This window comes from Cryptotermes secundus, unplaced genomic scaffold (assembly GCF_002891405.2).
Source record: "Cryptotermes secundus unplaced genomic scaffold, Csec_1.0 scaffold238, whole genome shotgun sequence".
Lineage (NCBI taxonomy): Eukaryota > Metazoa > Arthropoda > Insecta > Blattodea > Kalotermitidae > Cryptotermes > Cryptotermes secundus.
The window spans coordinates 2,001,621-2,018,551 of NW_019728500.1; the positions used below are offsets into that span (position 1 = coordinate 2,001,621).

The following is a 16,931-nucleotide window of genomic DNA, read 5'->3' on the forward strand; positions in this document are numbered from 1 at the left end:
CGAAACGTCGGTAAACGTCTGTTTTGTTTAAATACAATTCTATGAAGCCTGTTTCTCGTATAGTAATATTCGGCTATGTTGTCATTCCATTAATTTTATTTGACTTCGATATTATGTTAACTTCACGATCAGAATATTGATTTCGAATAAAATATTTTATAATCGAACTGACGAATTAGATTATTTATTTAATACATGGCAAACAACAGAAATTGGTAGACAGGAACATAACCACAAAACGTTTATACGTGTCACAGCATTCAGATGTTAGTCACGAAATAACATGCAAACCAAGCGCTGCTGTCTGTTTCCTCAACTTCTGAATGCTTCTGACGTCACAGACCAATTGAAAGTTCACATCGAGGCTAGTTGTGTCAATAAACAACAATTGCGTACAATTCTGGCTGTTTTAAAACTGAACTTTGAACCAGTCGACAAACGAGGGTACAGAAATGAAGATATACAGGTCTGTCCTTCTCCTATCCTGTCACTCGTAATGTTCCGGTACGTTGTCTCTGGTTTTGTAAATAATTTTTGCGAGTGATTAAGAACAGCGTCGTAAATGCGATTAAAGCGAGAGTGGATATTTGAAGAGAGGAGAAAGTAGGAGGCTAAAAACACAATCTTACAAATGATTGCTCAGGGAAAGTGGGAGATAGAAGTTCCAAAGGGAATCTTAGCATTGATATCCGAGGAACTTATCTAACTTTTGCTCCCAAAACACAATACGTGGGGGGATGCGGAAATTAGGACATCCTATATAAATCTTCGAATGGAGATCCTTTCCTTATTTCGAAAAAATGAAAGTAGGCTTATACGATCTCCATGCTGTCTATGTGTCTATGAATCCCCCCACTATTAACCGTTGAATACCTGAAAAAATCCGTACGAAACTTGGTAAATATATCGTAGTGCCTGAGCCCATATTAACGGCATAATTCACAAATCCCGCCTGTCACTGTGTCTGTATGTGTATCCCTCTTTTTTTGCTAGTCAACGGTTCGGTAAACACGTTACCGCGGCAACGAATACACGTGACGGAAGAAGAAATGTTGAACGCGTGTGTCTGTGTATCTCCTTATCGTTGCTAACTCGGTAAAGACGTGCCTGCGGCAACGAGGTTTTTTAGACGTAATTTTCTATGCGATCTCTATCATACCAAAGGAAGACAGGCGATTAGTTCTTCCCAGAACTTCTTGTGTGAAATTATATTCTATGTACAGTTCTAGCATTTTTTTAATGCAATGAGTAATTTCTACCTGATGCTGTTCATGTGACTGGATCATGTTTTGAAACTGTGTGTTACAGAAATAGTCCACAGCTTTTTACGAGAGTACGTAGTGGTCTTTGCAAATTTTATAACTTTGTTGTTGTCCTATATCAATAATAGCTTTAGCATCTTTGAAACTCGGCCAGTGATAATTCACGGATAAATTGTGCATTTCTGGAGCGTGTTCAGAAGATGTGAAGAACAAACGAGCGTTTTACTCAGCCTCCCGTCCCCACAACTTGCTTTTTGAAGCCTCTCTGTGTCTTTCTGGCAAGACGCTCTTCTTCAGAGAGAGAGAGAGAGAGAGGGAGAATTTTGTACCAGAATTTTGGTGCCGATTCAAAACTCGCTGCAAGAAATTTCTGTTGTACATATGCCAAAAGTGGGTATTTGTGAATTTTTTATGGAACTTGAAAATTTTTGAAGTGTTAATGAAGAAATATAGGCGAGTGGGTGTTTGCTGTTATGACAATTATTAAGTACCAGTTTAGGTCTTAACTTTCGAAAACTGCTGCGTGAAGCCTGTACGAGTTCATTTTGTTTGATGGCAGAAGCCAAGAGGAATACAAATAAACAAGGCTTTCTTGTATAAGCGAAGAGAAATGCTTTTTTTTTTCTTGAAAGAAAGAAGGAAAGAAATTCTGCGCAAAATTCTGTCTGCTCTGAATGTCTGTAAATAAAAATAGACCATAGAGTTTATCGTGCGTTACAAGTTTGAGAACTTCATGATTGTTCGGACTGGGTGGTGATACCATGTAGTCTTGCAGATGGATATCAAAGCTTCGAAGAAACATGCTGCTTACATCTTCAGTATCAAAGTGAATACATTACTGCGGTTAGTTTATGCAGATTGTAATNTGAGTCCCCAGATTCCTTGTATTCTGTCTCCGTACCGCATTCTCGCAACACTGACGCTGACTCTGAAGATGGAGGCAATACGTGCCATCGAAACGTTGATATCCATCTACCAGACGACCACAATCTGCATGTATTAACCGTGTTTCGTAAATTTTATGTTGCATCATTTGTTTCTTTTCAAGTTTGTTTCTGAAGAACACGTGTTTGCGCAGTACACTTTCAGATCCAGACCTTCAGGAGGAAGGTGGCTCCCATGAAAAGAAACAAAATAGAACAGCAGCTTCGCTTTGTTTTCTTTACTTCCGTCTTGTCTGCGTAGTGAGTACCGAGAGCTGTTCCCCCGACGCAAATAAACACGGCAGGGGCTTGAATTTGACCATTCACCTCCATCCAGTGCCAAGACTAAGAATGGTGGAGCTATACCTCCACTCCCCCATAAGTTTTCATGGTGTTATGCTTAATTAATTAAGCATACAGATACATTTTTATTTATATAGATTTCTCTTCATTCTCACCTTCTTCTATTGTGTTCTCCATTTATTCGTCCTGTAGGCCTCGAAATATGGGGTGAAATCTTGTGAAAATCGCCAATTTGGCAAACAAGGAAACTATAAGAATATCCCATGCATGCAAGAGTGTTGAACCAACCAGTCAACCAATGAGTGAGCGTAGGAGTTAGTTAACCAGTGAGTCACGTAGTCAGTTGGCCAATTAATCAGTCTGCTAAGTAGTTAGCCAGTTGACTGGTCAGTGAATGAACCAGTCAGTCAGCTATTTGAGTTTGTGAGTGAATCAGCCAACCAGCCAGTCGTTCATTCAACCAAAATATATTTCACTGCCTTATCAGTGCCCAATTATGATTTACAATGGACACCTCCAAATATAATTACAAGAATAATTCATAAACAAATCGTTAGTCACTCTCACGTGCTCCTATTTACGTTGGGTCCTACATTGCGCCGTGACACAGCNAGTAGTCAGCCAGTTGACTGGTCAGTGAATGAACCAGTCAGTCAGCTATTTGAGTTTGTGAGTGAATCAGCCAACCAGCCAGTCGTTCATTCAACCAAAATATATTTCACTGCCTTATCAGTGCCCAATTATGATTTACAATGGACACCTCCAAATATAATTACAAGAATAATTCATAAACAAATCGTTAGTCACTCTCACGTGCTCCTATTTACGTTGGGTCCTACATTGCGCCGTGACACAGCGGCAACTTCTCCGACATCTCTGTTGCGCAGCGATGTATACAACACTTGCAGCGGCACGTGTCTTGTTCCTGTGCCATACCAATTCGTCATTCCGGACATGTGTATTGCCGAAACCTTACGGTTCAGCGAGGAATTACAATCCCTCCTGGAATTTAGGTGTTGTTGCCAACGTAACCGTATTTTGATTGTTAGAAGTATAAATCTGATAGGTTCGAAATTTCTGCCGTAAAGATTCTGGAACTCCTTGTTCATGAGTCCACGGTGCTGAAACTCTTATGGTAGAACCCACGGTGCTGAAACTTGTGGTAGAATCCACGGTGCTGAAGCTCTTCTGTTAGAACCCACGGTACTGAAATTCTTGTGGTAGGACCGCAGCTGTGAGATCTCTTACGCAAGTCGTACAGGATATTCACTTCAGGTACTGAGGGCACTGAGGGCACTGAGGGCACATTTTTTAGGGCCAGAACATGAAGAAGAAGAAGAAGAAGAAAGGAAGATATTGAGGAAAAGGAGATGGGGTAGGATGAGAAGGAACAGAAAGAAAGCAAAAGGGAAGAAAATAACGAGGATGAGGGTAATGAAAGAAGATTGAAAAGAAGTTGAAAGGGAGAAGAAGGATGCGAGATGTAGGAAGAAGATGACGAAGGTAAGAATGATGAAGAGGAGAAGCAGAAGCAGAAGGAAGATGAGAAAGGGAATGAAAGGTTGAAGGAGAAGGGAGAGGACGAAGAAAAGTAGAAGGAAGAGGAGAAAGGAAGAAAAGAGTGTAAGAAGGGAGGTAAAAGTAAAAAAGAAGTTGTTCTTATGCTTAATTAGTTAAGCACTGTGCCATGGCGAGTGGTCAGCTTCATGCTCCGGCGGTTTTACCCATTAGACAGGAGGCTTGATGGACCCCAAGAGCCGGTTTATACTCTGTGGAGAAGAGAAAAATCTTGCACTGTCAGGAATCGAACCCGAACCTTCCAGCTCGTAACCAGTCGTTATACCGATTAAGAAGTGGAAACAGTCATAGAGAACACGAGGGAGAAAAAGGCCGTAAGAAAAAAATATCGTATTGGTGCTTCGGGTCTGAAATCCTTGTAGAGGCTGGTCTAGCATTTTGATATCTGCTAAGCTAGTAGCAACTTCATGTTGGGCAGAAAAAGGGACATCGCCCCCAACCGCAGGCCCCTCATTCTGAGTTCTGAATGCGACAACAGGAGAGATTGCTCATATCAGCGTTATTTGTTTCCTGTCGTTAAATGTTGTCTGAAAAGCAATGTTCTCTCTCAAGCCCTATGTGTCATTACTGTTGCGTTATTTAACTGCGGTTTCACCTGTTTTCAACAAGATGGCCCCTATCTATAGCTAAGAAGTGTGAAGTGTGGGTTAGAGCGCCCTTATAGAAGGAGGGGCCGATAATTCTGCTGGAATGTATTTTTTTTTCATTGGCGCTTCAACCCTCATTTGGGCCTAGGCCTACCTCCATGAACTCCGTTCACTTCGGTTTACTAGATCTTAGACATAGGCAGGACCCTTGGGCGGGTGGTCAGCTCGTCGCAAGGCCTCCACCTGTAGAGAAACACAGAAAAACGGACACAAACATCCATGCCCTGAGTGGGATTCGAACCCACGATCCCGGCTTCCGAGCGAGCGAAGACAGTGCATGCCTTAGACCGCTCGGCTACCGTGACCGGCGCTGGAATATTTACTTGCAAAAAAAAAAACTATAATATGTATATAAATTTTTCGAACTTAATGATATGTATTTTTAAAGATGTGCCACACAATTCCTCCTGATTGCGATATATCTTATTATTGTCATGTGTCCTGTGCCTATGTACGTAACGCAAGAGATAATTGTGTCAGCATGTCATATCGATAAGGCACTGATGGTATTATCCATTCCTTATTACATATCATTGTCTTATAATGCGTATAACTTGTAAGACGATAATTACAATGCTGTCAAGATGAATTGCCTGCAAATAATTTTATCAGATAATTCCATAAAGTATCTCTTTGAAGTCCGGTCTAGAAAATCGAAATTAACGGCTGTGGGGATCCGTTGAGCTGATCACGTGACACCCTCTATCCGCAAAAGTTGGCACTAACTTCGCCGACAAGCGGCGGTCGCTCGGTCGGTATAGTTCGCTTGCAGACTACAGGCCACGGAAAATTTTTTATCTCTTTGGAGACAGAATGAATAACTGACGCACAAGAGCTCTTCTGGAGAGGCGAAACAGAAGAGGGAATTACGAGAAAAGGACTTATTAAAGTGGGGTCTAATCTATATACAGGTGGTAGGATTCCTTAGACGGGGATCAGCCCCTCGCAAGGCCGCTACCTACACACAGTACAACACAAACACAGAATAAACGCACACAGACATCCATGTCTCGAGTGGGATTCGAACTCACGAACCTAGCGTTCGAGCGAAGACAGTTCATACCTTATACCGCGCGTTCTATGTGTGGCTAATTGCTGAGCTAGTACCTTGAAATAAGTCATAAACATCTCCTTCCACAACCTTCACAATTCATTATTATAACGTTCGACACTATGTAGTTTGTGCTACTTACAGCGTCGTTAAATAAACAATAAATATTTCTTGTTACTCTTATCGTTACGTCGAAAATTAATATAAGGACGAAAATTATATCCTCTAAATCCTTTAAATCTAATAAAAATTTCCTTGTATTTTACGGGAGTTTGTAGTACGAATGGCCAATAAAATCTGACCTTGTGAAAAGATTTAACCCTGTTAGCACTTCGTGAATGATAAAACATCTGATGTACACGGCACTCGAAATAGTCAAGGAGACTGTTGTAGTGTGTGATAAGCCCTCAATGGAACTAATCTTGCTTTTCTATCTCGTAGAAGTTACACTCGAGGTATCGAGTTACATAAATGAATTATTATATTTTTAAAGCTCTCTTGGGTAAGATGGGAATATCTGCGGCAAGAATATTTAATATATTTTGATAACAATTGAAGAGCGCGTGTTTTTTTTTGCGATTTGTAAAATCAAGATGATATTCCAGTGCACGTGACGCGGAGTTAAATGCCTAATACAGCTCTGTTTTTTTTATAATGGGCCATCACGTTCACCGGACTTCAAGTATCAAAACAGATATATTCAACCTCACCAACAGTTTCAACACTATGAGGACAAAAGGTACTAATGCAGTAAGAATATACTATATACTATATAACACTATATACTATATACTATAATACTAAGAAAGTAAGTAATGTTATATGATTTCAAAAGGTTTCATTTTTCTTGTTCTGTCCTGAATAATGTTGTGACGTGACTAGTTATGAGTCTTCATTATATCCAATTATCAATCCAAACCCCGTGTTTTGTCACTAACACGTGACAGTATTAGAGATACGGTTCTCATTTCTGTCCTAATTATGTGTACACGGTGGTAATCAGTTACGTCTGTGTTTCGGATCACGCTTAGGGCATCAGCAATTGAATATTACAATTGTTTACACACAATTCTACTTCAGGTCATCCAAAGATTTATGTTGAAGAACTAAATTATGAGAAATTCATTTCCGAAATCAGTTTTACATCTTCAGGGGAGCTAATATTAAATCCATCAGAATCCTTACTACCACAGGAACTTCTGTTACGCTGCGTGCAAAGAAAACAAAGAACTGGCGTAACAAGCCTGAAGATCGTACTGTTTGACATATGTGATGTTTATTTGAACGATATTTAATGCGGTAAATATTAACAAATCAGAGGGGAAACGGTTTATGAATGTGTGTAGAAGGCCGGTATGTGTAGTGTGTTGGGTTTTGCGAGTCGAGATTTATGACTTAAATAAATTAACATCAAGGACAATAACGTATATAGGACAGCAAAGAACACACACGGAAATATACTCCATGCAGGTTTCTAATCTAATCTTTGAATAATTTTCTGGTCTATGGTATCTTTACAGAACATAGACTGTGGGGGTTTGAGAACAGGATGCTGAGGAGAATATTTGGACCGAAGAGGGATGAAGTGACAGGAGGTTGGAGAAAACTGCATAATGAGGAGCTTCGTAACTTGTACTCTTCTCCATGTATAATTAGAATGATCAAGTCAAGGAGGATGAGATAGACAGGGCATGTAGCACAAATGGGAGAGAGGAGGAACGCGTATAGGATATGGTGGGAAAGCCGGAAGGAAGGAGATTCATGGGAAGACCAAGACGTAGGTGGGTGGATAATATTAAAATAGATCTTAGAGAGATAGAATGGAGTGTATGGACTGGATTGATCTTGCTCAGGATAGGGACCAGTGGAGGGCTCTTGTGAACATGGTAATGAACCTTGGGGTTCCATAAAATGTTGGGAAGTTTTTAGTAGCTTCTCAAGGAGGGCTCAGCTCGCTGAATGAGTATCTTTACAGCACAGCGTTTTGAAGGAAATCAAGACGATAGACAGTGTTCAAAATAATAGTCATAATTATTATTACACGATAGTCAGAAACCTTTAGAGTTCAGCTATTCAGTCTTGTATACAATGTACATGGGCGAGTCAGTAAGTCGCGATCTGCGGGCCGAAAGGCCAGGTTTGATTCCCGGAAGAGTCCTGGGTACTTTCTCTCGCGTCAAAGCCCAGACCAGCTGTGGATGCCATACAGTGAATGAATGACACATGAAATTACCATCTCCAGATTTAAGTGACACGTCATTTTGCCCGAGGAATGTATTTACCAGTTTAGTCTGATTCTCGGAATTAAATATTTTTCTTTTCTAAATGTAACGAACCTACTAAAATTTTATAACAAAGAATTATGATGTTTTCTTATAGGTATAAACAGTATTTTTAGAATATATTTGGACGTTTTTGAAATCTCAAAGTGTGAACCCAACATCTCCAGTTAACTTGCGCATCTGCAAGTGTAAAATGGCGAAGGCAAAGTTGTCCCTGTGCTTAATTAATTAAGCACCACACCATGAAGACACATGGAGTGGGCATAATAGCTCCACCATTCTTGACTTCAGCACTAGATAAAGATAAATGGTCAGCTTCACGCCCCGTACCCTTTACCCACTTGTAATACAGCCCCCGTTACAAATATGATAGGAGACTGGTAGGGTCTCAGAGCTGGTCTAGATGCTGTGGAGTAGAGAATAGTTTCTTGACTCTGTGGGGTATCGAACCCCGGCCGCCCAGCCTGTAGCTGTCCTGGTTCCTCTGTATAAGAGCTATTTTATTATAACAAGAAACTCAAAGGCTCCCTTCGTCCGAATGAATATTTCATTTGATAACTTGATGTTTTTTTGATATTCCAAAAATTCATCATTTGTCATAGACTATCTTCCATTTTTTTGGCAGCGCCATTGCTCAAGCGGTTAGTCGCTGGCTTCCCACCGCGGCGGCCCGGGTTCGATCCTGGGGGCCTGGTAAAGTGGGATTTGTGGTGGACAAAGTGGCGCTGGGGCAGGTTTTCTCTGAGTACTTCGGTTTCCCCAGCCAGTCTTCATTCCACCAATTGCTCCACAATCACCCTCACCTATCATCTGGGGCTGGTACAATAGGCCAGAAGTGGCCGCAGTACAAGGGACTTACTCCCACCCCACTAGCAATAAAAATAATCATCCATTTTTGGGTGTTCTACATAACATGAAAAAGAAACGCCTCATGCGAACCCATGACCTAGTGTCACATATCCCATAACATCTTTAACTCTTCGTCTGTTCTTGTATCTTTCTTCTCAACATGTCTGACACGCATGGAGGAATATGTCGTACCATTATTGTGTACAATTTTATTCTTGGACTTGGACTTGGATCGTTATTTGTCATTAAATCTTATGATTATTAATAATTTATTTTCTATATCCTAATTGTTTTTAACATACCTGATAACCTAAATAACTTCTTCTTCTACATTGGTGGGTTAGGTTCTCTGGCCTGCTCCCACTCAGAATCAATTAATTAAAAAATTTGAAACTGAGAGAAAGTCGGTAGGACTCCTTTGACGGGGGATCAGCCCTGTCTCAAGGCCGCTACCTATGCATAAAATAATACAACAGAATAAAAGCAGATAAACAACCATGTTTTGAGTGGGATTGGAACCCACGATCCTAGTGCTTGAGCTGTCACAGACATTTCGTAACTTAAACTCCGATCAACTCTAATTAATTAATTAATTTTTTTCTCTTGTTTGATCTTGTGTCATAATTTTTGGTCCTGTATATTTTAATTTTCTTTCCAGTTATTCAATTTTAAGATTTCAACAAAGATGATAAAGCACAATGAACTAACAGCTGATAATTAATATCACGCGCCGAGTGTATGACGTCATAAAATGCTAATTGCAAATACCGCATTGAATTGCAGGTGTTCTGATCTGATGTAATAGTTTGTGTATGTTTGTTAAGACGATCGATATCCGACATAAGTCCAAGAAATTACGTCAGTAACATTTACTCGGGAAATGCGAGTTGCTGCAGACAGACTTGTTGTGAGAGTACGTACGTCATATCCGAAACACGTGTTCAAATGATGACCCGCTTTCCTCTGTTAATGAGGAAATAATGAAACCGGATCGTGAGCCGTTTCCTGGAACGTTTAGCCCTTTTTACTTATTGTATTTCCAATAATGCGCTTGCGCTGTTGTTACAGTCATTTTTAACCTACACTCCTTAGTTTGAAAATATTGTCACGTGAGGAAGTGTGACTACAGGCGGGGTTTTGATTTGTGACTCGATTTATTGACCACGTATAGATTATAACTGCAAGTGATTATAGTGTCATCGTTAATCTTCACGATTTCAAATCACTAGAGCACACGCTAAGTCTTCTCAGCCTGCTTTTACTAGTCGTTTCCTGGTAACGGATCCCAACGGTGTCTTCTGCTAAGGTCCTTATCTTCTCACGAATATCCCACAATTGACTAAGCTCAAAGTCAAAGTCACATTGCTACTGACGGTCGGTCTCTCAGGAAGTCTTGTTTTCGAGCCCCATCTGGGGCTCATAACCATATATTTATTACTATTTTACAGTTACGGTATTGTTATTGTGGGGCGCCCTCTCTGACGAGAGGACGGATGTTATTTGTAATTACTGCTGGCCCTTGCCAGCTCAGTCTTTCTCGGGTCCTATTCCCTTGGGACTCGCGACCATATTTTGCTTTCTCAGACTTGAGACTTCCCTTTTCGTCTCCTCTTCCGACTCGCAGGGTCACGGTGACGGAATTCAACCCCGCCTCCACACGAGTTTGACTAAGCTCTAAACTTTGCCCCGTTTATAACATCTCAGCAGGTACCTCGTAGAACACACCGATCCTAATTATTGTGTCCACTGATGAGTGCGCAGCCATCGGCGCGGACTGCGTAAAAACACCACTTCACAGTCAGTCCATTGGCGCGCTGACCGCTGCCTAGCAACGGGTCCTTGCTTAGTAAATTTTCTTTACACCACAATATAAACGGAGTCTTATGAGATAATCTTTCTGTGTATGTCCATCTATCCCCCTTTTTAAGCTTGGAAGCTTATGGAAAATTACCTTGCTGCCTGTGTATGTAGTCCTTCGTAATTATTGTTAGGAGGCTTATGCTGTCATCTTGCTGTCTGTGTCCCCCACAATTTTGTGGTTTTCTATGCGGTCCGTGTCATATCAAAAGAAAGTAGACGATTGGTTCTTTCCACAAATTGTTTACTTTTAATTTGGTTATTTAACGACGTTATAATCAACGCTATAAAATGTAGAATTATGAGTCTGTGTGTGTATATTTATGAGTGTGGCCCGAGATTGCAGTGCAATATTGTAATGAAGAGACAGAAGAACACGTTATTTCTGTGCCGTGTAATTAATAATGTACGAAAGTTAACATTTTGTCCGTTTTGTGCGTCAAACTCAGTCCCTGAATACAAAGCTGTGTCAAGTGTTCCCACACTTTATGTTACGGTTATGATTTTCGAAATAATTGCCCCCCGCCCCTAGTACACAGTATTATTCATTTGTTTGTCTGTGAACATTTTCTTTTCATGTTGAGTTCGCGCTGTGTCACTCGCCGTGCAATTAGCTCGTCCGTTCCTGCAGGGATTCCCCGTCACCCCGCTTGGCACTATGCGGGAGTACAAGCCCCATGCTTGCTACTGAGGTCTAAGTCCTGTCATCAAGAAATGTTGGAGAGAAGCGATTGTTACTTAATTCGACGCGCTGTCTCCTAATGTACCTCGCAGATACCGAGAAAAACAATAAAAGATCTCTCAGGATTGCCTGTGTCCAGGCCTAGACATGAATAACGGTTTTCCCGAACACGAGACGTCGAACGGTAGTTACTGGAATGTGGCAAGCGAACTTGTATGAGCAGAAGAAGAAACAGGCGAACCTAGTGTCAAGAACAGGTTCTATTTTCTCTCGAGAACACAACAATTCTTGTGTTACTTGGTTATATTGCAGTTGGTCTTTATTTTATGAAAGAGAAGAATTACATCTGTATGGTCACAAATTTGACTTTTGAGAGGAAAGTTTGTTAAGCTTTTAAGTGGTCTGGGGCCCTACTCAAGAGGTTCTAATGCCATTAAAGAGATCTGTAATTCTGGAGCGAAGGGGGTGGATGAAAAAAAAGAGACTAAATAAAACAAAGAAGACGTAAATTCAGGAGAAGATAGTGGCTCAAGTGAATAAGTACAGTTACGTAGCCTCGGTACGGAACGCACGGAAAACACCTCTCCCAAGAGCTCTTCTACTGTTCCATTACGTAGCCATCGCACGGACCGCATAGAGAAAACAATTTCTCCATTGTTGCATGTTACGAATCTGTTGCTTAGCAACGGGCATGTTTGCAGAGTCGTTTCCTAGCAACGGCTGTCTCTGCTGGCTTCACAGGTCTTGCCTTGAGCAAATATTCCACAGTATAAAGATGATTTTCAACTGCAAAAAGCATATGGAATCGATTGGGAAAATTAATGTTAATTGCTAAATATATGGACAAAAGCGATATGGCCGATTTTTAAGGTATTCTCAAATCGAGATCTTCTGTATACGAAGCAGGACTTCTTACCATTCGGCCGCGATTTTTTTTGAGAAAATATAGCACATCAAAAAGCTAACTACCCCTGTAATAGGCCGTGGAAGCCCATAGGGCTGTGAGACGTCGAGGCTTCTACATTTTCTAGACAGTCGGCTCACAGATGGCGGTGACGTCAGCCCAATTTGCCGGCCGTCCTTGAAGATTCCTGGTACTCATTTCTGTTAGAAGATGAGTCGAACCCAGGACCATAGTGAGGCTGGAAGTATTAGGTCAATCGAAAAATCCAGTTACTTCATCTGGAATTGAACCCGCGACCTTCCGGTTTGTAGCATAGAGAATCAACTAACTAGAGACTATAATATAGAAAGACTGTAATAGCGAGAATCAGAATTATACAATTTAAGAAATAGGAAAGGCGTAGAAACACGAGACATCGCCGAAAAGACAAACGTGAGAACTACGCAAAAAGAAATAAATATGTGAGTACAAAACTGAGAAGAATTGTGACTGCCTGAATGAAACAATTAAGAAGAAGCCGCTGAATAATCGTAATTAGCAGGAACTGAATAAAATCACGTGGGAGAGTGTTGGGGGCCGCTCACGTAGCACGTAGCAGCTGGAGTTATTCCTGTCTGCTCTGGGTAACCGCCAGTGCGTGCCCTGTTGCCGGGAGCGGCGGACGATGAGAGGGAAGATCTGGGATCTCTTCTGTTCCACTTCTGCGCGGTCTGCTCATCAAGGTAATCAGTCAGTTCTTCTCTTATCCGCTTTGCTTCTCACGAATACCGTCTTCCTATTTCATTCTGGATGTTAGCGCCGTGTTGGGTGTTTGTGTGTGGGCGTGGCTCTCAATTGGAGAGAACGGAGGTTCGAGACTGACAACGCTATGAATCTCAAGATGAAAGTCTTCCGGGATGTGACGTCATGCAACTTCGTCGATAGTACAAATCTTCTCAAAAATCATTTTTGGTGATCCTGACAATATTTAGCAGGGAGCGCAAGTTACTGATACATTCTAAAGGTTTCTGACGATGGTGTAACAGCAAAACTTGATCTTCGGAATTTGTCCGTCGTCTGGTATTTTAGAAACTAGAAAATACAAAGTTTCGGAAACTGGACCTGTTACCATACTTAGGTGAGATGGGAAACAACTACTCTGTTGTGCCCCTTAGAAAGAGGTTCAGTGGTTAAAGTTATGATGTTCCTCATTATGCAGTTTTCCTCAGTCTATTGTCACTCTTTCTTAGTGCAATAATATCTAATGCCCTTGGCACATTCTGTTTAGTTTTCTGTACACTAGTGTAAAAACCATTGAGAATTTAACTTGAAGTTTCATCATGTGTTATATCAGATGTTCATATTCTAGATTTCTCCTGATTTATACTTTATTCCTTTCCAGTCCTATATGTTATAGGCCGCTGTAAAATACCACCTACCACGAATAACACTAACAAATAGTCGATATAAAAAGTATCCTTTTATCAGCGTACTACACTTCACATATCCTGAAACAAAATATTATCAGTTCTAACAGGATAAAATACGATTTAATCAACGCGTTGACAGGCAACAGCTCTGTAAACACAATCCAACACGCAACAATAGAGGAAGCTGTGTTTTCTGTGTCCTCAGTGACGTCACACAACAGTAGATGGTGACCACGTGACATGTGTTTCCTATGATGCATGTCCGTTCCTCGGCTATGTAAGTGAACAGAATTCCTAAGTAACGAGTTACGAGTGAGCAGTAGTGGCAGAAGCACGCAGACAAGAGGATAGCAGTTAAGCTAGAGGAGTGTAGAAGAGCACAAGACGTCAGTCTGTGAAGTTTTAACATGTTATTTGAAGACTTTATGTGTGGTATATTGCAGTGGTTTTGGAAGTGTGTGATTTAGGGAGACTTTTATAATTCCTGTGTTATAAATCCGTGAAGACTAGTGGAGACAGACTGAAGAGACTAGCGTGGAGTGCTTTGTGATGTGAAAATCAGTAACAATGTTATAATTAATTGTAGTTACGACCGGTTAGTGGTCAATAAATCCAATTACCAATCCAAATCCCGTCTTCAGTCACTGCGACACGTGACAGCACAGCGAAACAAAATACTGCTCGCTCGTTCGTGGTGTCACATAACCTGTGTTCATTAAGATTCTTTACACTCAACAGATTGTTGCTATGACCACTCGAAGTTGCACAATTTCAGAGCTCTCAACTCGCCGTTACATCATTGTCACTTCTATACACAGTTTATACGAGGAAATGTCGTAATGGTGGAAAAATAGGCCTCGGGATTCCTGTTGATTTACCTGTTTTTAATATGCTTGGTGAATTTAGTAATTCTTGTTCTAAAAGTACGGGAACTTTACGTGGGTCAACCGAAAAAATTTCGATTTTCTCGGAAACAGGCCACGAGTCATTGAAGGTCGATACTGGTAAAGCAGCATCAATAGAATTACTCTTGTATACACAATAATTAAATACTTAAATTAATTGAAATAGCCTCAATAATTTCCTATTAATTCAGTTTCAGCTGTATTTAAATCCTGTATAAAATGTCAATTTAAGGCTACATTTATGCATTTCAATCATAAACAAACGGATAAATAATACAGAAATGGATCGAATTAATTAATTTAATTAAATTAATAACAGTAATGCGTCATTATGTTACATAATAACAGTAGATCTCCTCACCCGAACCAGCAACCAAGCATCTCATTTTGGCAGACGGACTAATTAAATAGCATAACAATAAAACAAACAACAAATAAATAACCAACCGTGTAAGCCTATAATTAAATGACTCACCAATTAAGAAAGTAACTTAATAACTAACTAGCTAAGTAACGTAATTAGTTAACCAACGATGACGATAAACAACAAACAGCGGTAGGAGTGTGAAGCTGACCGCTCACCTCCATCTAGTACCGAGGCGAAGAAATGTGGAGCTACACCTCCACTCCTTATATGTCTTTATGGCATAGTGCTTAATTAATTAAACACAGGAGCAATATATTTTTTGGATGGGGTTTTAACGCCATGTAATTCAATAGAACTTCATTACTGACGTGTCGCAGAAACATATCTCCAAGTCATCAGTGGATTTCTGCCAAACTTCACGGCGTTACAACACAGACGATGGTAGCCAACAGCTGTGAGAGCGTCAAGGCCAATAAAACGTTTAAAACAGTGTTTCTCTGTCCCTGTGTCTTTCTGATTGGTTGGGCTTGCTGAAGGTCAGGTCCTGGGAGTCTGAGTTTGTACTCCCTCTTTTCAGATAAACAATTTTCTTTCCGTGTTCATCTTTTTCCTAAATTTACGGAATAAATATTTAATTTCTTCCGCACACTTGTATAGTCATTCTCAGTTCTATTTAACCTGGCACATTCCTTGAAATTCCTCGGATGTTTAATTTCGTATTCTTTCAATTTTTTTTTCGCTCCTTTCCGTAACTACTACAGCGATGCTGCAAGACGCTGTCAAATTTACATTTTAAAGAAGAGTGTCAGCCTCTCATACGTCACACGACATTTGTCATTACGTTGACAGCACAGCATAAGAACCTTTTGCCTCCCTCCTTCATTGATTTAAGCATATTGTGACATGTAGACCCATTGCCAAGTAACAGCCGTGTAAACAGGAGACAGTACAACAGCTGTAGTTAGGGAACGGCTCTGTGGATATGTTGCTTCCCCGGCAAAGACAGAACACGCAATATTGGAAGAGACGTTTTCTGGGTGGTTCGTGCCGGGCCTATATAACGAGGACTTTAATCGCAGCATAGGACCAATCCCGTTTGGAGGCGGGTTCGAATACCTCCACCGTGACCCTGCGAGTCGTAGGAAGGGACGAAAAGGGAAGTCTCAAATCTGAGACAGTAAAATATGGTCGCCAGACCCACGAGACTCGGACTCGAGAAAGACTGGGCTGACAAGGATCAGCAGCATATACAAAAGACAGACCCATACTCTCATCAAAGAGGGCGCCCCTCAATCACAAGACCGTAACTGTCAAACAGTTATAAATATCTGGTCACGAGCCCCAGATTGAGCTCGACACCAAGACTTACTGACTGACTGACTGACTGACCGACCGTCAGTCGCAATGTGATTTTGACTTTGAGCATACGACAATGTGAAGCCAGACATAGAAAATATAAGAGACTTAAACTTGGCGGTGATCAAGCTTACGACCGTTCAAGTGACTAAGCTGCCGTTGTAGCATAAGATACGTAAGATAGACATGATCTGCGCTGTAAAGCCTGTACTGAGAGAGGACTTGTAAGAGGGGGTACCCAAAAGAAACCGAACTTATTTTTTTAAACTTATTTATTCAAATTTTAAGCACAAACCTTCAATCCCATTCAAAGTACTCTCCACTTACACTAATACACTTGTCTAGTCTTTTATTCCATTTTTCAAAACATTGTCTAAATTCATCTTTTGAGATGCTTGACAGCGCCTCCGTCGTTTTTTTCTTCACCTCAGCAACATCGGCAAAATGCTTTCCTTTCATGTCTCTTTTCATTCGAGGAAACAAAAAAAAGTCGCACGGGGCAAGGTCGGGTGAGTATGGAAGGTGAGGAACAGGGATCATACCATTTGTGGTCAAG

The 16,931-nt window shown here is 40.8% G+C and overlaps 1 protein-coding gene across 2 annotated transcripts in view; it reads left to right on the forward strand.

Moving 5' to 3' along the window:
* LOC111865203 (b(0,+)-type amino acid transporter 1) overlaps positions 1-16,931 on the forward strand; it is a 123,801-nt gene that overhangs the window by 19,137 nt on the left and 87,733 nt on the right. Inside the window, exon 1 of one of the 2 annotated variants that reach the window (XM_023853050.2) lies at positions 12,959-13,060. The exons of the other annotated variant lie outside the window; for it this stretch is intronic. Within the exon in view, the coding sequence (XP_023708818.1) occupies positions 13,003-13,060 (58 nt within the window). The 5' untranslated portion in view covers positions 12,959-13,002. Of the gene's footprint in view, positions 1-12,958; positions 13,061-16,931 lie in introns of those variants that run through there. 2 annotated transcript variants of the gene reach the window in all.